Source organism: Schistocerca gregaria, chromosome 4 (assembly GCF_023897955.1).
Source record: "Schistocerca gregaria isolate iqSchGreg1 chromosome 4, iqSchGreg1.2, whole genome shotgun sequence".
NCBI classification, from domain to species: Eukaryota; Metazoa; Arthropoda; class Insecta; order Orthoptera; family Acrididae; genus Schistocerca; species Schistocerca gregaria.
In genome coordinates, this window is record NC_064923.1 from 401,467,008 (window position 1) to 401,490,189 (window position 23,182).

A 23,182-nucleotide genomic window follows, 5' to 3' on the forward strand; every position below is an offset into this window, starting at 1 on the left:
CAGACAGATGTTCCCTTTGATAATATGAGCTTTTTACATAAAAGATTTGATAGTTTTCGAGATATTTAATTCTCTCAAGTTAAAACAAATACCCTGTATAAAACAAGGACCTTCGGCAGGGAGTATCCCAGCATCATCCAAACAGTGCGTAGAGCCATATCTTATGCGTGGACTAGCACTGTCCTGTTGGAAAATGGCACTACAGTACTGTTACACGAGAGGTAACATACGAGAATGACATACCTGTAGTATGTCCGCGACGTACTGCTGTGCCGCTAGAGTTTCCTCAGCCACTACTAGCTGCGCCCTGAAGTCGTACACGATGGCTCCCCCATCGTGACTCCTCGTGTAACATCGCTGCGCTGCTTCGCTACGAAGACATGCGTGCCAATCTGCTACAGACGCTACAGCGGCTGCGCCACTCACCCGGGTCGCTCCAGGCGTCCCCGGCCTGCGAAGCCTGCAGCTCGAGCAGGCAGTCCGTGCAGAAGCTGTGCAGGCAGGCCAGCAGCCGCGGCTCCGACTTCGCGCGCCGGCAGATGCCGCACACCGCGCGATTCGCCGCCGCCGCCATCGCCGCCCTGCGCGCACACACGCACGTATTCACACGTGAGCTCACTACTACGCACACACTACGAGATGGGCTTCAAGAGCAAGCGTTAAGTTCGTTCCACTTTGGCAGTAAGGCTGTGGTCACATTGGCACCGATATCGGTGGATTCAGCCGACGACCGACATCGGCCGATCTTTTCAGATCAGTACATTACTTCGAGCGTGGTCACACTGTAGCCGATCTAATAGACAGTTGAAACTAAGATCGGTTTGTTTTCTTTGGTAAAACCCACTGACGTTCTCATATATGGACTGTGAGAAACGAACGGTTTAATACAAGGAAGAGCGAATGTTATCTTGAGGTTACCAGTATCAGGAAGGTGAAGGGGCTCGCACAAGATAGAGTAGCATGGAGAGCTGCATTAAACCAATCTTCGGACTCAAAACACAACAACGACAATCACATGCTTTGGAATCTATGGTCTGAAATTGCAGGTTTATTGGAAACCACTAATAGGCAAAATATTTATTGAATATTTTAGGTTTAAATTTTAACCTAAAAAATAGGTTGTTCAAGTGAGAAGGATGGGGTGTCTTATGCTTAATCTTACTCTGTGGATCTTTTTTGGGTTGTCGAAGGTGGCCATTGCTGTCTACAAATTATTACTGGTGTTTTTATCCCAGTAGGGTCGTCATTCTGTTACATGAAGTGGTTTATGAATGTGGTGTTACGTGAGTCCGCTTTTCACTGCTTTACGTGTGCGGAGCATTTTTTTAAAACTTCGTTTATCTTTCACACATATGCTAAATGACAGTCATTGAAGTTTAATTACCGTATGCATCCACAACTTCAAATAAATTCAGGAAAACATACGGTGTGTAACTTTGCTTTGCAGTGTCACCACTAATCATCTCGAGTATGAAAAGCTGAAGACTCATACGTGAAACACTTCCGGATAAAGAAAGCTAATTTCGATAATTTCGAGTACTAGTGCGGATGTGATTCGAGCTCTATTAAAAAAGTCCGATACTCACATTAAAGATGTAGTTCTTGCTCTAGTAAGACTATACGTCTCATTTCGGTAATTGACACTTGGCGATTACATCCTTCCAGTATTCAGGCCTGTACCGCGTTCTGAAAAATACAATTTCAAAGTTTTTCTGCTTTACGTTGGATGCTGTTTATGATGCCCTGAAGACTAAAAGCTAATATTTTCACTCTTGCACCTTAAATACTACGAAACGTTCAATTTATTCTATACAAAATTTTGAAACTATGCTGTGTGCAATTACACTAAAAAGACTGACAGCAACGCCACCATGTAGAATAATGCTTTTCGTACATATACAGGACGTCGTGTTACGATTAAAACTATGCGCAATAGGCTGCATGATGCACAGCTTCACTCTCGACGTCAATGGTGAAGTCCATTTTTGCAAACACGACACCATGCAGCGTAATACAAATGGACCTAAGAACATGCCGAATGGACCGCTCAGGACTGGCATCACGTTTTCTTCACTGATGAGTGTCGCATATGCCTTCAACCAGACAGTCGTTGGAGACGTGTTTGGAGGCAACCCGGTCAGCTGAACGCCTTAGACACACTGTCCAGCGAGTGCAGCAAAGTGGAGGTTCCCTGCTGTTTTGGGGTGGCATTATGTGGGGCCGACGTACGCCGCTGGTGGTCATGGAAGGCGCCGTAACGGCTGTACGATACGTGAATGCCATCCTCCGAACGATAGTGCAACCATATCGGCAGCATATTGGTGAGGCACTCGTCTTCATTGACGACAATTCGCGCCCCCATCGTGCACATCTTGTGAATGACTTCCTTCAGGATAACGACATCGCTCGATTAGAGTGGTCACCATGTTCTCCAGACATGAACCCTATCGAACACGCCTGAGATGGCTCTCAACGAGAGAAGTGTCAAGGCATCTAGGAGTGAACCAAAGGATCGTCGTTTGGACTTCGGAGATACAGGGGCTGTGGATGACATGCCTCGCTAAGGCCGCCAAGGGCTACTACTGCAGTGGGTGACCGCTTCCTACGGATTGTGGCTCGTAGGAACCCTGACAGCATGTCACCATGTCGGATAATGCTTTTCATGCCACGGCAGGGTGTCGTATTACAATTCAAACTGTGCGCAATAGGCTGCTTGATGCCCAACTTCACTTCCGACGTCCATGGCGAGGTCCATCTTTGCAAAGACGACACAATGCAGCGCGGTATAGATGGGTGCAATAACATGCCGAATGGACCGCTCTGCATTGGAATCACGTTCTCTTCACCGATGAGTGTCGCATATGCCTTCAACCAGACAATTGTCGAGGACGTGTATGGAGGCAACCCGGTCAGATTGAACGCCTTAGACACACTGTCCAGCTAGTGTAGCAAAGTGGAGGTTGCCTGCTGTTTTCGGGTGGCGTTATGTGGGGCCGACGTACGCCGCTGGTGGTCATGGAAGGCACCGTAACGACTGTAAGATACGCGAATGCCGTCCTCCGAGCGATAGTGCAACTATATCGGCAGAATATTGGCGTGGCACTCGTCTTCATGGACGACAATTCGCGCCCCCATCGTGCACTTCCTTCAGGATAACGACAACGCTCGACTAGAGTGGCCAACATGTTCTCCAGGCAGGAACCCTATCGATCATGCATGGGATGGATTGAAAAGGGCTGTTTATGGACGACGTGACCCACCAACCACTCTGAGTGATCTACACCAAATCGCCATTGAGGACTGGGACAATCTGAACCAACAGTGCCTTGATGAGCTTGTGGATGATATGCCACGACGAACACAGGCATGCATCAGTGCAAGAGAACGTGCTACTGGGTATTGGAGGTACCGATGTGTACAGCAATCTGGACCACCACCTCTGAAGGTCTCGCGATATTATGGTACAAAATGCAATGTGTGATCTTTATGAGCACTAAAAATAGCGGAAATGATGTTTTTGTTGATCTCTATTACAATTTTCTGTACAGGTTCCGGAACTCTCGGAATCGAGGTGATGCAAAACTTTTTTTGATGTGTGTAGCTTATTTACATGAATTCAGCGTCTTCTTAATAACAAACGCCGCACTCCAGCACTTGTCTCGAAGCAGGGTATCCATCCCATTCTTGGAGGTTGCTGTCTAACATACGTCATACAAAGAACAGATTCTTACCTAACCTCCTTGACCGTGCCTCAGACTGACGAAGGAGATCGGATGCATGATTTATAGGGAGACCTCTGGCAATGGCGTCTGTCGATCATTGTTGGTGCCACTGTGAACGCAGCCTAAGGCAGCAGAAAGCAGACATTGCCGTTCGAGAAAGAACTGATAACATCGCTCAATCCATTTGACCTTCATTCTGATCCTCTCATTCGTCATTAAGTACTTTTCAACGGGGCGGCTGAACTAGGACTCCCAAGAATATTTCTGTTCGCAAATTACATAACACACCGCGGACAACGTCGGAAGGAAAACTTATGTTTTAACGGCCCGCCGAAAACTTAATCATTAGAGACAGAGCACAAGCTCAGACTGTCAAGGATGGGGAACAAAATCGGCCATGCCCTTTAAAAGAAAGCATCCAGGCATTTGTGTGGAGCGGTTTATGGAAATAACGGAAAACCTAATTCTGGATGGTCGGACGCGGATTTAAATCGATGTTCTCCCGAATGCGAGTCCAATGTGCTAAGCACTGCACCACCTCGTCGGAAAAATTAGTTTTCCCTCCTCAAATGCTCCACTGAGAATACGGATGGATGGAAATTTTTGTCATGAGCATGTTTTTTCTTTTTTTTGTGCCGTCTAAAAAGTGGATGCAACGCATCTCAAAATCTGAGCTCCTTTCCAATGAGGCTAACGGAACTGACATTCTGTCAAAATGAATATAAAAATATTTCTGAGAGATTTGGGGGCAAGGTTTCGCAAATTTATCCTCATGTCGTGCCGGACATAATTAGAATAGTCTTACTGATCCAAATTTTTATTGGAACGTGATACCTCAATGAAAAGCTGAAGAAAGGGAATGTGGCAGCATCGCAGACGAGCATATTTCATCACTGATACTCTTCATCAGATGACCGGGTGTTGTGTGATGTCCTTAGCTTAGTTAGGTTTAAGTAGTTCTAAGCTTTAGGGGACTGATGACCATAGATGTTCAGTCCCATAGTGCTCAGAGCCATTTGAACCATTTGAACTCCTCAGCAATCGGATGTGTACTGTCTGCCATTTGGCTCCCCTAAATGGCAGGCAGCACAGCATAACAGCGGCGCTATGAGGGAAACAAACCAAGAGCCAAACAGGCGAAGACATCAGGTAAACACGCCGAAGATTCCAGTCGATTAATAGGAACCTTTCCTTGCAGAGGTCGCCGCGACACATCCGGCCACGGATTCCTACGCTGGGTTTCTATTGGCTCCAGCTCACTATATAGGCCCGGCTAGTCGAAGGCAGACCACTTTTCGTCTGCTGCTAATGGTAACCACTACAGCAGAGTCTCCGAGAAGATATCGCCGAAGCCGCTGTACTGCACCGCCGATCGAAGTACCAGCCGACCGAGAGGAACCACATCTCCGGCTAGGTCGACGGACGCCTACATCTATTGCACAGCCAGCTATTGTACTGTAGAAGAAGTTACGTTCAATAAACTGTTGTAGAATACAACAGTGGCGACGAGTAAGGATTCGACAAACCAAAGAAGATGGAATCACAAGCACAACCACAACTGTGACAGTAGAATCTCAGTGCAGCAGGTACTGAATTAACTTTTTCAACAGTTCGCGATACTGCAGCAGCAACTGATTGCCGAAATTCAAAATCTTCACCGTCCATCGACACCGCCAACATTCCCGGCATTCGATGAAGACGCCGAAGATTGGTAAACATACGAAAAGAGGATTCGTCAACATTTCCGGATTCATCAGGTATCCCAGAAAAATGATCAGAGAGCCTATTTTCTTTCTTGGAATGCCTCCCGTATATACGTGCTCCTGGCGAAACTCCAGGCACATGATCCTGACAGTCTCACCTTCACCGCTATATGTGAGTGTCTCACCTCCTACTATCGCCGCAGATATCACGTCATGGCAGCAAGAGTGGAATTTCACCCGAGTCGAAAGAAACCCGATCAGACGTACCAACAATGGGCTGCTGAACTCCAAGGTCTCGCTCAGAAGTGAAACTTTGTCACCCGCATATTCCCAGAATCTTATGCAGATGACATGGTCCGGGATCACCTGATCCAAGCAGCCACAGACGTGGCTTTCTGCCACGACGCCTTAAAGTTGGAGGACCCGTCGCTGGATCAAATCATTGAACTTGCATTCAAGTTTGAAGTTTCCACTGCAGCTGACCGCAGATTGGAAACGTGGGCCGACGTCGCACCCATCTGAGAAGAGACTTCCGACGTCCAGGAGGACGTCGCGGCCATATACGCACCTTCACACCGCACTCCCCAGCGCAACGCCCCGGCATCTTCTCGGCATATGGAAAAGAAAAGACGGTCGTTCCGGGAAGACAACCAGCAGCCGCTACCGGGCCAGCAACGCCGCCGCAGGGAACTCCTGCGCCTTCCATCTTGTCCGGGATGCTACTACCAGCATGAACGTGAGGGTTGTCCTGACGGATGGGCGACGTGTCGCTGTTGCGGTCGGGACGGGCACGTTGCATCTGTCTGTCGCTCTGCCACGGCGCCGATCTCCAGGCGCTCAGACACCGAGGCATACATGGGCATCAACCAAGTTGTGTCTCGGCGTCCCCCAAACTGTATATTGATGTCACCATATTGGATAAGCCAATTCGAATGCAGGTCGATACAGGCGCTGTGGCATCCCTGCTCAATTACACTACCTACACAGTTTTCGGAGCGCCAAGCCTTCAACCAGCTCCTCAACGCCACATTATGTAAAACAGACAGGAAATCGCTTTGTTGGGACAGTTCACGACGGTGGTTTCTTAGAAATCTGTCAGTCATACGATTTTTTTTTTCTGGTAGTCAACAGTCCCGATGCCACAGATCTGTTTGGGTTGGATGCTTTCCAAATGTTTGGATTCACAAGCGACAATCATGTACATCTGGTTTCTCCACAGGTGCCGTTTCCCGAAGTTGACTCTCTCTGCACCAAATTCCAGGATCTCTCCTCCCCTGGCATTGGGTGCGCCAAGGGGTTTGCAGCGACCCTCCACCTCCGGCCGTCAGCCCACCCTCGATACTTCTGGGCGAGGCAGGTCACTGTCGCTCTCCAGCAGCCGCTGCACGACCAATTGGACCGCCTGCAAAAGGAAGGGGTGCTACGGCCTGTTCAGTTCAGACCGTGGGCCAAACCTCTCGTCATCGTCCAGAAGCCAGGCAGGCGTCTCCGTCTCTGTGGGACTTTTCGGCAACCCTCAACCCCCCAGCTCCTGGTGGACGACTTTCTGCTCCCTCGGCCTGATGATCTCTTCCATAAATTGGCTGGTGGTCGTTACTTTACCAAAATTGATCTCGCTGAGGCGTACCTCCAGGTTCCTTTGGATGAAGCTTCTCAAGCCCTCACCGTTTTGAATACGCACGCCGGCCTGTTCCAAGTAACACGCCTCATGTTTGGCCTGGCTAGCGCCCCGGCCATCTTCCAATGCTTCTTGGAACAACTTCTGCAGGACATTCCTGGTTGCATTAACTACCTAGACGACATTGTCGTTACGGGCTCTACTGCTGCAGCCCATCTTACCAATTTGCGTCAGCTGTTTCTTCGCCTCTGCCAGTCTGGGCTAAAATGCAGTAAGGAGAAGTGTTCCTTCTTTCAACCTTCTATTTCCTATTTAGGACATGTTACTTCACATAAAGGCATCTCTGTCATTTTCCTACGTGGACGCCATGCACCGCCTGCCTCTCCCATGGGACATCCACCAGGTGAAATCCTTCCTTGGAAAAATATCGTATTACCGGAAGTTCCTTCCGTCGGCCGCTCAGGTGGCGGCCCCCTTATATCACTTATGCCACAAAAATGTCCCCTTCAGTTGGTCCCCGGCCTGTGAGACAGCCTTTCCCACCCTCAAACGCCAGTTGCAATCGGCCTCCTGCCTGATGCCGTATGACCCGTCTCTGCCATTGCTCCTGGCCACGGACGCCTCTGATTACGGGGTCGGGGCTGTCCTCTCCCACAAGCTTCCGGATGGGACAGAACGTCCGGTGGCTATTCTATCCAAGGCCCTAACTGCCACCCAGCTGAAGTACTCTCAGACCGAAAAGGAGGCATTGGCTATCGTATTCGCCTGTTCCAAACTCATGCCTTTTTTTTATATATGGATAGGCCAATCATATCGTCACTGACCACAAGCCCCTCCTCTCCCTGTTTTCCCCAGAGGCCCGGCTTCCTACAAAGACGTCTCAGAGGCTTCAACGATGGGCCCTGTTTCTCTCGCAATTGCGTTACACCTTGCATTTTAAGTCCACCTCCCAGCATGCCAACGCGGATGCTCTTTCCCACCTTCCTCTTGGTCCCGACCCTGCGTTTGACGTTTCGGACGTCGTCGTGTTCCCAGTTGATGAAGCGATCCACGACACCCTGCGCGGGTTTCCCATCGCGGCCTCCAAGGTGGCAACTGCGACCACGCGTGACCCATTGTTGCGCCGTGTCTACTCCTATGTTCAGTGCGGGTGGCCCAGCTGTGCCCCCACCCGCGACCAGCAGCACCTTCGGTTCTTTTTTTCCATCTGCCATCAGCTGTCGGCGGTGGATGGTGTCCTATTGTGGGTAGACCCTACGTCCACTCCGCGTGTGGTTGTCCCCCAGCATCTACGGACCGAAGTCGTGCCTCTCAGACATCAAGGTCATTGGGGAATCGTTCGCACCAAGGCGTTGTCCTGGCGTCACGTCTTTCGGTTCGGGCTTACCAGGGACGGCACTCACATGGTTAAGAATTGCTCCACGTGCGCCCAACAGCTGTCCCGGCCCCCTCAAACCTTCTTCTCTTGGCCTAAGCAGGCGGGTCCCTGGGATCGCGTTCATTTGGACTCCGCCGGACCCTTCCTCGGCTACCAATGGCTTCTCGTCACCGATGCCTTTTCACATTTTCCGTTCGTTATCCGTTGTACCTAAAAGGTACACTAAAAGATATCGGATTATATAATGGTAAGACAGAAATTTAGGAACCAGGTTTTAAATTGTAGGACATTGCCAGGGGCAGATGTGGACTCTGACCACAATTTATTGGACTGTAGATTAAAACTGAAGAAACTGCAAAAAAGTGGGAATTTAAGGAGATGGGATCTGGACAAAATGAAAGAACCAGAGGTTGTATAGAGTTTCAGGGAGAGCATAAGGGAACAAATGTCACAAACAGGGGAAAGAAATACAGTAGAAGAAGAATGGGTAGCTCTGAGGGATGAAGTAGTGAAGGCAGCAGAGGATCAAGTAGGTAAAAAGACGAGGGCTAGTAGAAATCCCTGGATAACAAAAGAAATATTGAATTTAATTGATGAAAGGAGAAAATATAAAAGCGCAGTAAATGAAGCAGGCAAAAGGGAATACAAACGTCTCAAAAATGAGATCGACAGGAAGTGCAAAATGGCTACGCAGGGATGGCTAGAGGACAAATGTAAGGATATAGAGGCTTATCTCACTAAGGGTAAGATAGATACTGCCTACAGGAAAATTAAAGAGACCTTTGGAGAAAGGAGAGCCACTGTAAGAATGTCAAGAGCTCAGATGGAAACCCAGTTCTAGGCAAAGAAGGGAAAGCAGGAAGGTGGAAGGAGTCTATAGAGGGCCTATACAAGGGCGATGTACTTGAGTACAATATTATGGAAGTGGAAGAGGATGTAGATGAAGATGAAATGGGAGATATGATACTGCGTGAAGAGTTTGACAGAGCACTGAAAGACCTGAGTCGAAACAAGGCCCTGGGGGTAGACAACATTCCATTAGAACTACTGACGTCCTTGCGAGAGCCAGTCCTGACAAAACTCTACCATCTGGTGAGCAAGATGTATGAGACAGGCGAAATACCCTCAGACTTCAAAAAGCATATAATAATTCCAATCCCAAAGAAAGCAGGTGTTGACAGATGTGAAAATTACCGAACTATCAATTTACTAAGTCACGGCTGCAAAATACTAATGCGAATTCTTTACAGACGAATGGAAAAACTGGTAGAAGCCGACCTCGGGGAAGATCAGTTTGGATTCCGTAGAAATATGGGAACACTTGAGGCAATACTGACCCTACGACTTATTTTGGAAGCTAGATTAAGAAAAGGCAAACCTACATTTCTAGCATTTGTAGACTTAGAGAAAGCTTTTGACAATGTTGACTGGAATAATCTTTCAAATTGTAGAGATGGCAGGGGTAAAATAGAGGAAGCGAAAGGCTATTTACAATTTGTACAGAAATCAGATGGCAGTTATGAGAGTCGAGGGGCATGATAGAGAAGCAGTGGTTGGGAAGGGAGTGAGACAGGGTTGTAGCCTCTCCCCGATGTTGTTCAATCTGTATATCGAGCAAGCAGTAAAGGAAAGAGAAGAAAAATTTGGAGTAGGTATTAAAATCCAGGGAGAAGAAATAAAAACTTTGAGGTTCGTCGATGGCATCGTAATTCTTTCAGAGACTTGGAAGAGCAGTTGAACGGAATGGATAGTGTCTTGAAAGGAGGATATAAGATTAACATCAACAAATGTAAAACGAGGATAATGGAATGTAGTCGAATTACGTCGGGTGATGCTGAGGGAATTAGATCAGGAAATGGCACACTTAAAGTAGTGAAGGAGTTATGCTATTTGGGAAGCAAAATAACTGATGATGGTCGAAGTAGAGAATATATAATATGTAGACTGACAATGGGAAGGAAAGCGTTTCTGAAGAAGAGAAATTTGTTAATATCGAGTATAGATTTACGTGTCAGGAAGTCGTTTCTGAAAGTATTTGTATGGAGTGTAACCATGTATGGAAGTGAAACATGGACAATAAATAGTTTGGACAAGAAGAGACTAGAAGCTTTTGAAATGTGGTGCTACAGAAGAATGCTGAAGATAAGGTGGGTACATCACGTAACTAATGAGGAGGTATTGAATAGAATTGGGGAGAAGAGGAGTTTGTGGAACAACTTGACGAGAAGAAGGCACCGGTTGGTAGGACATGTTCTGAGGCATCAAGGATCGCAAATTTAGCTTTGGAGGGCAGCGTGGAGGGTAAAAATCGTAGAGGGAGACCAAGAGATGAGTACACTAAGCAGATTCAGAAGGATGTAGGTTGCAGTAGGTACTGGGAGATGAAGCAGCTTGCACAGGATAGGTTAGCATGGAGAGCTGCATCAAACCAGTCTCAGGACTGAAGACCACAACACCACATCTGTTGTACCAGCACCACCTCAGAAGCGACCCTCGCTGCTCTCCAGAAAGTTTTTTCCTTGGAAGGGTTGCCGCTAACAATTGTTACCGATAACGGCCCTCAATTCCGGAGACAAGAATTCGCGACGATTTGTTCTGCCAACGGCATCCAACACGTCCTCACTCCACCCTTTCACCCGCAATCGAACGGCGAGGCTGAATGCCTCGTCCGGACATTGAAGGCCCAAATGACAAAATATGCCTCCGCCCACACTTCGGACGAGTCGCTGACGTTGTTCTTCAGTTCCTATCGGTCGACGCCCATCGACTCCCGTAGTTTAGCGGCAACCTCGTCCCCTTTTGCACCTCCTCCGGCCCGGATCCAAACAACGGGTTCCAACTGCAAAGGCTCCCTTTATTCCGGGATCCCTTATCTGGGCGCTAGGTTTCAGCCCTATAGCCGGATGGATTCAGGGGGTGATCGTCCCTCCGCGAGGCCGTCAGATCTTTGACGTCCGCATTGCCGACTCAGTGGACCGCCGGCACCGCAACGAACTCTGGTGCCGGTATCGGGTTCTTCTGGCAGGCTGCTCCGCCGCCTTCTTCCATCCGCCCAGATGTGCTCCTTTCCACCCATGGTCGGCGTGCAGGGGCGCCAGACCCCGGCCAGCAGCAACAGCCGTCGTCTCCACAGCGGCTGCAGGCTCCACCGGCTCCTCCGCCGGCCCGACCGGCTGCGCCATCCGCCATCGTTGACGATGCCCCCATGCCCTTGACACCGCTGCCGCCGCTGTCGCAGCCTAGCCAGCGACGCCCGCACGGTCCACTTTCCGGGCAGCATCCCCCGGCCGTCGATGAACCTATGCCCCTGGCGCCGTCGCGGTCGGCTTCCCCACCTCTTCCGCGACGCAGCTCCGCCCGTCTGGCCCGCCACGCCGCGCCCTACACTGCGGGGGCGAGTTTTCACCGCCTCCTCCACGAGGCCGCCAAGGCCCAGCCGGACGACGTCGCCCTCCTGTCCCCCTCCCCGGGAAGGGAGGTGTGTACTGTCTGCCATCCGGTTCCCCTAAATGGCAGGCAGCACCGCATAAGTCACGCTATGAGGGAAACAAACCAACAGCCAAACAGGCGAAGACATCAGGTAAACACGCCGAAGATTCCAGTCGATTAATAGGAACCTTTCCTTGCAGAGGTCGCCGCGACACATCCGGTCGCGGATTCCTACGCCGGGTTTCTATTGGCTCCAGCTCACTATATAGGCCCGGCTAGTCGAAGGCAGAACACTCTTCGCCCGCTGCTAATGGCAACCGCTATAGCAGAGTCTCCGAGAAGATATCGCCGAAGCCGCTGTACTGCACCGCCGATCGAAGTACCAGCCGACCGAGAGGAACCACATCTCCGGCTAGGTCGACGGAAGTCTACATCTATTGCACAGCCAGCTATTGTATTGTAGAAGAAGTTACGTTCAATAAACTGTTGGAGAATACAAGAGGAGGGATACAACGAGGTAAGTAATTGCTATAAAGAAAACGTAAATGGTAATTTTGGGTATTAAGCTGCCTTATTTGTGACGGAGCAAAAGAACTCGCCTCGCGTTCGCAGTTCTGCTTCACTGCTGAATTCCAATAGCCAATAGCATGTCGTTCCGCTTCGGGCTCAACCTTTATAGAATAAATTTGTTATAAACCATTACCGAGCAAAACGTAAAATACGGCGTATTAATAACTCTCGACGATATTCTCCCATTGTTTTCCCCAGCAAAGGCACTGACTGTCGAAGAACTACCGGGTTCACACAGATGTAACTGTGTGTAACGCGCCAAAATAATATTGCACAGTATGTTGCGGGTCATGTGCCTCTTAAGCTCATTACGAATAGAAGTACAGTCACGTGTTAAGTTAAAAGGTATGGATATGGTAGCTTTATGTATAATGACGTTATACACTGATCAGCCAGAACATTGTGATCACCGACCTAATATCGATATAAACGTGCCCAGGCGATAGCAGCGCCAACTGGCGAGCTGTGATTGCTACTGAGACACATGTGCATGTAGTATCAGTGAGTGTGCTGTCCGTGGGTAGGATGTTGAAGGCGCGCGATCTACACGAGTTTGACCGAGGGCAGATTGTGATAGTCCGGCGGCTCGGCCGGAGCATTTCGGGAACTGCATGACTTGTCGGGTGTTCGAGGAGTGCTGTGGCTAGTGTCTTCAACAAGTGGCGAAACCAAGGTGAAACCACGTAGCGGCGTCATGGGGTTGGTCGGCCACCCTTCATGACAGATGTCAGACATCAGACTTTAATGCTGGACAGAGTAAAAGTGTGTATGAATACACAGTGCACCGGACACTCGTAACGATGGGCCTTCTCAGCCGACGACCCATGAATGTGCCAATGTAACACCATGACGTCAGCAACTGCGACTGAAGTGGCGCGTGAGAAATGGCACAGGACATTGGCATACTAACAGAGCGTTGCATGGCATGTCGATGGAAGGGCGTGAATGCATCGTCTTCCACAGGAACAGCTCCTTGACACTTGCTCTGTGGGATGGATACAAGTTGGTGGCGGCTCCCTGATGCTCTGAGGAACATTCTCGTGGGCATCCATGAGTCCAATGGAGCTTGTGCAAGGCACCACGATGGCCAAGGAGTATCGCACACTGGTTGCAGGCCACGTACACACCTTCATGGCGATCATGTTTCCTGATGCCAGTGGCATTTTTCAACAAGATAATGCCCCCTGTCCGGAATTAGGTGACTTGTGTGTGTAGCTGTGATGTAAACTCCCTCCAGCAACCTGCTAAGGCCTCACTGCTTCCATGCCACGACGCGTGCCAAAGTGGACGTACCGGCAGTTAGGTAGGTAATCACAATGTTCTTGCTGATCAGTCTAAGTATGTATGTGCATATCGTTGGAGAGAGAGAGAGAGAGAGAGAGAGAGAGGGCGAGAGAGAAGGTTCGCGAGGAATTGAGTAACTGCCATGCTTATAACCCGTTATCATACGCCACATAACAAGTGCCCACTGTGACTAGACGTTAAGTGGGGGCCAATTATGACCTGTCACAGTTAGTGTCCTTTTTTCCATCACAATGTATAATACACAGCTTACTCATTGGAGAATTAGACACATTACAAGTCGAGAAAGTCATAGACTTTTGTCTGTGAGTACGCAGCTATGTAGACTTTCACACACGTTAGACTTTAAATTATGTTCTGAAATATAATCTTCGAAAATTTGGTACAAAGTAGTTCCCATTCCCATGTTCTGAGTAAGGTTCCCGGGAAGGTTCCCTAGGCTTAAGGCAAATGCTGAAACAAGTAATCACTTTCCATTTTTTCCCAATTCGAAGCCCCCTCCTCCCATTATAGTCTCTCCTGATATTTGCCTAATAAGAACTGACGTTCTCCTACGATTGGTTTCCAAACAGCCTTCTTTATTCCTTGAACTGGAGAACGGAAGTACAAATAGAAAAAAGCTCCTATGCTGTTTCTTGTTATCAACTGAAAGCTTATCGTGGTCATAATACAGGGCGTTTTAAAAAGAATCACCCGATTTCCAAACGTCGTATATACTGATGAAAGATACTACAAAAGAACTACGCTGTTTTGCAATACGATTACAAACGCTGTACGTGTCCACCACAAGCCGCACAAACACTATTCCGATGACATAAGTTCTACATACATTTTGATTAAAATGTCACTGCTGCTGTTTCTATATTCTTGAACTCATTTATGTTACGAGCTACAGGGAAGGTGAAAACGCATTCCTTCACGTACACCCAAAAGAAAAAGTCGAATATTGTCATGTCTAAAGATCTTGGAGCCAAGGAATACGAGCATAGCGCAGTGTCAAAAAAATGGTTCACATTGCTCTGAGAACTATGGGACTTAACTTCTGAGGTCATCAGTCCCCTAGAACTTAGAACTACTTAAACCTAACTAACCTACGGACATCACACACATCCATGCCCGAAGCACGATTCGAACTTGCGACAGTAGCGGTCGCGCGGTTCCGGACTGTAGCGCCTAGAACCGCTCGGCCACCCCGGCCGGCAGTGAAGTGTCTCAGCGTCCAAAGTGTCCTGTCCAACGTTACTGTTACGCTATTTTGGTTGCGTTCCATTCTCTTCGAATATGTCGAATATGAAATCGTTGGAGACCTCCATAATTGTGCAAAAAGCCACGTCTGCAGCATTTCAGGAAAGCTCGTTCCAGTCACTGCATTATCCTAAAGAGAGAATAGGCCATACTTTTTTTTTCGTAGCATATGGCACAAAGCAAGATCACTTTCTGCAAATCTCGTTCATACTCAGCTATATCATTAAGGTTATGGAATCTTCATATGAGCACATTATGCCGGTTAACTTTACCGCTAAAACAGAATGAGAAGAACAGTGATATCCATACCTACAACATTAGTAGAAAAAATGACTTATATTACCCATTACTGAAGCTGTCAGGGCTTCGGAAAGGAGTGCAGTATGGTGCAACAAAGACTTTCGATCATTTTACCAATAGCATACAATGTGTGACAGGTAGCGAAGAAAGTTTTAAATCATTTCTCCTAAATAACTCCTATTTCATGGACGAATTATTGTTTAAAAATTGGTAGACTGTAAAAAAAAAAGTGTACTTGCTTGAGTACATGAGTAGGACTAATAAATATGTTCGTTAAAGTTAATACTTGAGATGTATACATATGCTTTAAACTGACTCGTCCCACATCATTTCGACAAAGAATCCTTCAATGATTCATGGGACATGTAACTAACTAATTGATACGTCACTGAAAATTAACTTCAGTAAAAATCTGTTGCTTTCCGCGTCCTCTAAGATAACTTTTATAACTTTCACATCTTATTCTTTCATTTCCAAATTGAAGAGCTGGCGGTAATTGTTTGTAGACACTCACCAGACACTGGAGTGAGGCACATATATTTTGCGACAGCTTTATAATCAGTTACAAATAATTATTTACTGCGAGCTCTAGAGAAATAAAGAATTCAATAAATTTATGTTAGTAAACTGAGGAATGTACAATCCAAAGCTAAACCTTCGACTGCACTTTCTCAAATTTGAAAAAAAAAATCTAATTTGCGCGACCAGTTTGATAAGAAGTTTCCACATCACCAAAAGTTTTACCATCAACCTTACGGGAAATTTTAAGATTCTCGGACTGGGAAAAAGGAGAATGATTGTGTGTTAATGAAAAATACTTAAACCATCTTCGTTACGCTGATGACTCTGTACTGTTTACCTGGTGCTGAGATAAAAGTCAGCAACTAAAGGAACAATATAATAAAACAAATGCCCTGTAAACCAGTTAGAATGAAACTAAAATATTTCATGATCAACACGTAGAAAAGAAAATAGTTTGAAGTATCAATGGATTCATAGAAACAGTTGCTGAGTTTTTGTATCTGTGGAATCTGAAGGCAACGTCTAGATGCAGAGCAGAAGGAATCAACAGAAGAGTAAAAGTGACCGGGAGCACTTGGGGTGAACAAAATAGGAATTTGATGAGGAAGAATGTAACGTGTGCGAAACGGAAAATTACACTGAGTACGTGTTATCTATCCTGATGTATCCATATCTACATCTGTAATCCGCAAGCATATGATGACTGGCGGAAGATACTTTATGTACCTGTGTCACTTGTCCCTTTCCAGTTCCAGTTGCGAATGGCTCAAGGAAAGAAAGACTGTCTGTTAAGTTACCACGTGAGCTCGAATTCTTTCTAGTTTTATTGAGAGGTATACCCAGGAAGAATCAATGTATTGGCTGCCTCTTTGAGGAACGTACGCTCTCAGAATTTTAACGCAAAACCACACCGTTTCGTAGAACGTCTCTCTTACAGTGTCTGCCACAGCAGTTAGCTGAGCACCTCCGTAACGCGCTGCCCTTTTCTGGATCTTCTCTGTTTCTTCTATCAGTCGTATCTTGTTTGTTTCCCAGGCTGACGACAGTATGCAAGTATTGATCGAACGGGTGTTTTGTAAGCCACCTCCGACGTGGGTGGACTACACTTTCTGAGGATTCTTCCAATGAATCTTCGCCTGGCATCGGCCTTACGCGCGATTAATTTTATGTGGTCGATCCTCTTTAAATCGCTCCATACGCCTATTCATAGATACTTTGTGGCCGGGACTGCTTCAGTGATTGTTCCGCAATCGCGTAACCATACAATAACGGGTCATACTGCCTAATACAGCGAAATACGTAAGATTTATTTATGTCGAAGGTCAACTACCAAACCCTGCACCAGGTTTTCCTGCATTTCGCTGCAATTTTTTAGCCTCACAACTTCTTTGTATAAAGCAGCAGCATCCGCAACAATCCTTCTGGAACTTCTTATGTTATACACATGTCATTTATACAGTGAATCACCTAAGGCTTGCAGCGCAAATATTTCGATAATGGATGGCGCCATTGATGTGCGGATTTCACACACTGGAATGATAGGCAAGGATCCGCCTTTGCAGCCCACACACAGATTGTTATGAGTTTCAAATGTGTATGTATTTGCAAAAGGTACAAATATTTCACTGGAACAATGCCTGTTGACAGTACCACAATCAAAGGCTAAATTAGAAAGTCAATGGTGTTTGTTGTGTGTGAATTGCTAAGGGACCAAACTGCTGAGGTCATCGGTTCCTAGACTTACACACTACGTAAACTAACTTCCGCTAAGAACAACATACACACCCATGCCCGAGGGAGGACTCGAACCTCCGGCGGGAGAGGCCGCGCAATCCGTGACATGGCGCCTCAAACAGCGCGCCCACTTAGCGCGGCTAGTGACTGTTGCAGGACCCTAGTGCAAGTAGTTTACCAGGTATCGTTGTTTGAACAATGTAAACACCGACAGCTGTTTGCTCCATGGCAAATGGAAATGAGCGTTTGCCGTCATTGGCCGGGAGGTCCCTTGTGGGGCGGGTCCGGCCGCCGTGATGCAGGTCTTATTACATTCGACGCCACACTGATGATGAAGACAACACAACACCCAGTCCCTGAGCGGAGAAAATTCCCCGACCCAGCCGAGAATCGAACCCGGGCCCGTAGGACGGCAATCCGTCACACTGACCACTGAGCTATCGGGGCGGACAATCGTTGCATGATGAAGCACAAACGAATGTGAATTTCACATGGGTGCTTATGTGCAGCTCTGCAGAGATGTTAAAACGTCTCCGGAGACGTTGCGTTGTTAAGCGGGTCATTATCAAGCACAGCCAGCCGAAGCGGCCGAGCGGTTCTAGGCGCTTCAGTCTGGAACCCGCGACCGCTACGGTCGCAGGTTCGAATCCTGCCTCGGGCATGGATGTGTGTAATGTCCTTAGGTTAGTTAGGTTTGAGTAGTTCTAAGTTCTAGGGGACTGATGACCATAGATGTTAAGTCCCATAGTGCTCAGAACCATTTGAACCATTTTTGAACAAGGTACACGAACGAACGGCACACTTCCTACAATCACCATAAACCACGAGCATGTCTGTTGCTTTCGCATTTGCAAATACCATCTTCCAAGCACGTCCTCTGTCACACAATAAGTGAAAGGACTGTCGCAGAGCAATCCCAGTGTGCACACAACACAGTCTAAACAAAGTTGACTTCTAGGATGGAACAAATAACTGTTGATCTTTACATTGTTCACAGTACGATAACTCGCAACTACATGCACTAGCTTCTTGCAAAAAACACCACTGACATTCTCATTTACGTTACTTTTAGGATTTTACGGTAAGCACGCACTATCCCACCGAAAAAAATTTGTAACTGTTGTAAAAAAAACTGCAATTTCCTTAACGTCTCAACGTGTATTGGTTGCAACCAGGCGCCCTTGCCTCCAAATCAGTTATGTGAAAACCACACATCGATAGTGCCTTCCACGTCCGAAATAATTGCGGTGCAAGTGGTAGATGACCCCTTTTTTTTTTCCCAGTGCAGTGACGCAGCTGATCGGATATACCGAATGCTTGTGTTTTGTTCATTAGGTGGCATTGTGAAACTGCATCGAATGCCTTCCGGAAGTCAAAAGAATATAGGCGGCTGGTTGTTCCCCATATGCTATTTAAAATCAACTTGCTATCCCATCAGGTTCATCCGCCTTTTCCGCTGTTGAGCGATTTCTGTTGCTTTTCTGTCACGTTGTCACTTATTCAGACATCTGTAATTTTGACGTTCGTGTGACGGTTTAAAGCAGGAACTACAGTATAATATTCCTCAGAGAAAGACGTTTGGAAACAAGCGTTTAGTATTTTGGCCTTCTCTCTGTGATCCTCCGTTTCTATGTCTCTACGGTCACAAGGGCAAATGGCTTCAATCCGTTTACTGATTTGACATAAGAACAAAAATTCTTACGATGTTCTATCAAGTCGGTAGATAGTCTCTGAACTATGGGACACCCCGTTGTCAACAATGTGACGAACGCTTCGAGCCAGTTTTAATTTATCTATGGCGTGAAGTGCAGGGAGTAGGTTCAGGAAAGCGTAAAATAATGTTGTAGACACAATTTATATCGCCTGAGGATGCGCCTTCATTGAACGAAACTGGTCATGGCTTTAAACAAAAATACTTTCTACAGCCAGAGCGGTGTTTTCTGCCCTTTTATAAAGACATGGCCATTGGCTGCGGCTGTCCGCAATTCAAAATAATTTGACTTCACAACATTACGCGGTCATTCAGTCTTCACAGTGGAGGTGTGGGATTTCTAAGAAGTTGTCAATGTAAAGTCCAACTAAAGCCACTTTTTAAAATTCAAGATCACTTCTCCATTCAAGCAGTCCGTTATCAAACGCCTCACTAATTACATTTTCAAGTGATGGCATTGGTAAGACAAGTCATAAGCCGCCTTTTTCCAAGGATATTGTAACACAGGCTCGTATTTCGGTTGGGATAAGTTGATTATGTAGCACAGACGGTTAAGTGACCATCGTGTAACTTTACTTGTAGTTCCTCACACTATAGTTTTACAAAATCAACAATCTTTCTCACGTACAGCATATACTGCCTAAAGAAACACACAATAAGCGGTAGCAATATTCTGTTTTGATTCTACACACATCAAAAAAAGTTTTGTGTCATCTCGGTTCCGAGAATTCCGGAACCTATACAGAAAATTTGAATAGAAATCAACATAAACATCATGTTGTTGTTGTTGTTGTTGTCTTCAGTCCTGAGACTGGTTTGATGCAGCTCTCCATGCTACTCTATCCTGTGCAAGCTGCTTCATCTCCCAGTACCTACTGCAACCTACATCCTTCTGAATCTGCTTAGTGTACTCATCTCTCGGTCTCCCTCTACGATTTTTACCCTCCACGCTGCCCTCCAATGCTAAATTTGTGATCCCTTGATGCCTCAAAACATGTCCTACCAACCGATCCCTTCTTCTAGTCAAGTTGTGCCACAAACTTCTCTTCTCCCCAATCCTATTCAATACCTCCTCATTAGTTACGTGATCTATCCACCTTATCTTCAGTATTCTTCTGTAGCACCACATTTCGAAAGCTTCTATTCTCTTCTTGTCCAAACTAGTTATCGTCCATGTTTCACTTCCATACATGGCTACACTCCAAACAAATACTTTCAGAAACGACTTCCTGATACATAAATCTATATTCGATGTTAACAAATTTCTCTTCTTCAGAAAAGCTTTCCTTGCCATTGCCAGTCTACATTTTATATCCTCTCTACTTCGACCATCATCAGTTATTTTACTTCCTAAATAGCAAAACTCCTTTACTACTTTAAGTGTCTCATTTCCTAATCTAATTCCCTCAGCATCACCCGATTTAATTTGACTACATTCCATTATCCTCGTTTTGCTTTTGTTAATGTTCATCTTATATCCTCCTTTCAAGACACTGTCCATTCCGTTCAACTGCTCTTCCAGGTCCTTTGCCGTCTCTGACAGAATTACAATGTCATCGGCGAACCTCAAAGTTTTTACTTCGTCTCCATGAATTTTAATACCTACTCCAAATTTTTCTTTTGTTTCCTTTACTGCTTGCTCAATATACAGATTGAATAACATCGGGGAGAGGCTACAACCCTGTCTCACTCCTTTCCCAACCACTGCTTCCCTTTCATGCCCCTCGACTCTTATTACTGCCATCTGGTTTCTGTACAAATTATAAATAGCCTTTCGCTCCCTGTATTTTACCCCTGCCACCTTTAGAATTTGAAAAAGAGTATTCCAGTCAACATTGTCAAAAGCTTTCTCTAAGTCTACAAATGCTAGAAACGTAGGTTTGCCTTTTCTTAATCTTTCTTCTAAGATAAGTCGTAAGGTCAGTATTGCCTCACGTGTTCCAACATTTCGACGGAATCCAAACTGATCCTCCCCGAGGTCTGCATCTACCAGTTTTTCCATTCGTCTGTAAAGAATTCGCGTTAGTATTTTGCAGCCGTGGCTTATTAATCTGATAGTTCGGTAATTTTCACATCTGTCCGTCCTTTTATTGCACATGAAAACCACACATTGCATGTTGTACCACCATACAGCGAGACTTTCAGAGGTCCAGATTGCTGTACACATCAGTACCCCTAATACTCAGTAGCACGTCCTCTTGCAGTGATGCTTGCTTGTATTCGTCGTGGCATATTATTTACAAGTTCATCAAGGCACTGCTGGTCAAGGTTGTCCCACTCCTCGACGGCGATTCGCTGTAGATCCCTCAGAGTGGTTAGTGGGTCACGTCGTCCATAAACAGCCCTTTTCAATCTATCCCAGGCATGTTCGTGTCTGGAGAACATGCTAGCCACTCTAGTCGAGCGATGTCGTTGTACTGAAGGAAATAATTAACAAGATGTGCACGATGGGGGCGCGAATTGTCGTCCATGAAGACGAAGGCCTCCTCAATATGTTGCCGATATGGTTGCACTATCGGTCGGAGGATGGCATTTACGTATCGTACAGCAGTTACGACGCCTTCCATGACCACCAACGGCGTACGTCGGCCCCACATAATGCCACCCCAAAACAGCAGGGAACCTCCACTTTGCTGCACTCGCTGGACAGTGTGTCTAAGGCGTTTAGCCTGACCGGGTTGTCTCCAAACACGTCTCCGACGATTGTCTGGTTGAAGGCATGTGCGACACTTATCAGTGAAGAGAACGTGATGCCAATCTGAGCGGTCCATTCGGCATGTTGCTGGGCCCATCTGTACCGCTCTGAATGGTGTCGTGGTTGCAGAGAAGGACCTCACCATGGACGTGGGGAGTGAAGTTGCGCATCAAACAAGCCTATTGCGCTCAGTTTGAATCGTAACACGACGTCCTGTGGCTGCACGAAGAGCATTATTCAACATGGTGGCGTTGCTGTTCAGGGTTCCTCCTAGCCATAATCCGTAGGTAGCGGTCATCCACTGTAGTAGTAGCCTTGGGTCGTCTGAGCGAGGCATGTCATCGACAGTTCTTGTGTCTCTGTATCTCCTCCATCTCCGAACAACATCGCTTTGGTTCACTCCGAGACGCCTGGACACTTCCCTTGTCCAGAGCCCTTCCTGGCACGAAGTAACAATGCGGACGCGGTCGAACCGTGGTATTGACCGTCTAGGCATGGTTGAACTACAGGCAACACGAGCCGTTGTACATCCTTCCTGGTGGCATGATTGGCTGTCGGACCCCCCTCCGTCTAATAGGCGCTGCTCATGCATGGTTGTTTACATCTTTGGGCAGGTTTAGTGACATCTCTGAACAGTCAAAGGGACTGTGTCTGTGATACAATATCCACAGTTAACATCTGTTCAGGAGTTCTTGGAATCGAGGTGATGCAAAACTCTTTTTGATGTGTGTATTATATCGATATTTTGTTTCTTCACATTACCAGAGTTCCTCTCTTAGACCTCGAATAGGTATTATATCGATATTTTGTTTCTTCACATTACCAGAGTTCCTCTTTTAGACCTTGAATAGGTGATCGTTCAAATGTCTCTCGTGGTAAGGCGCACAGTTTTGCATGCGAATAGTTAGATGAGCGACTTATATTCCAACACTAAACACACTTTTGTGCGGTCCTGATCGTTCGAGATCACGTACTTCCCTTGTCAGAATGTGTTTCGTACTCCGCCTACAGTACGATATTCTAAATCATTTCATTTACTGCCAATTATCAGTCCTACATAGAAATGCAGTGTTTCTCCATGAAGTCCTTAGAGGTGAACTATTTTCATTTCCCACTGGTGATTTTTACGTGGTTCCGTGAGGTTTAACTTTACAGGTCGGATCCAGTTCTTTTGCCTACAAACTTTTTCATTGGCACCAGACCAAGACAATAAATGTGTGGTACAACGACCGTTTGTCACTCTAAACATCAAG

The 23,182-nt window shown here is 46.7% G+C and overlaps 1 protein-coding gene across 1 annotated transcript in view; it reads right to left on the bottom strand.

The window, feature by feature from the left end:
• Positions 1–23,182, bottom strand: part of LOC126267747 (tripartite motif-containing protein 45) — a 151,173-nt gene that overhangs the window by 110,461 nt on the left and 17,530 nt on the right. Inside the window, exon 2 of the mRNA XM_049973051.1 lies at positions 427–581. Within this exon, the coding sequence (XP_049829008.1) occupies positions 427–581 (155 nt within the window). The remainder of the gene's footprint in view (positions 1–426; positions 582–23,182) is intronic.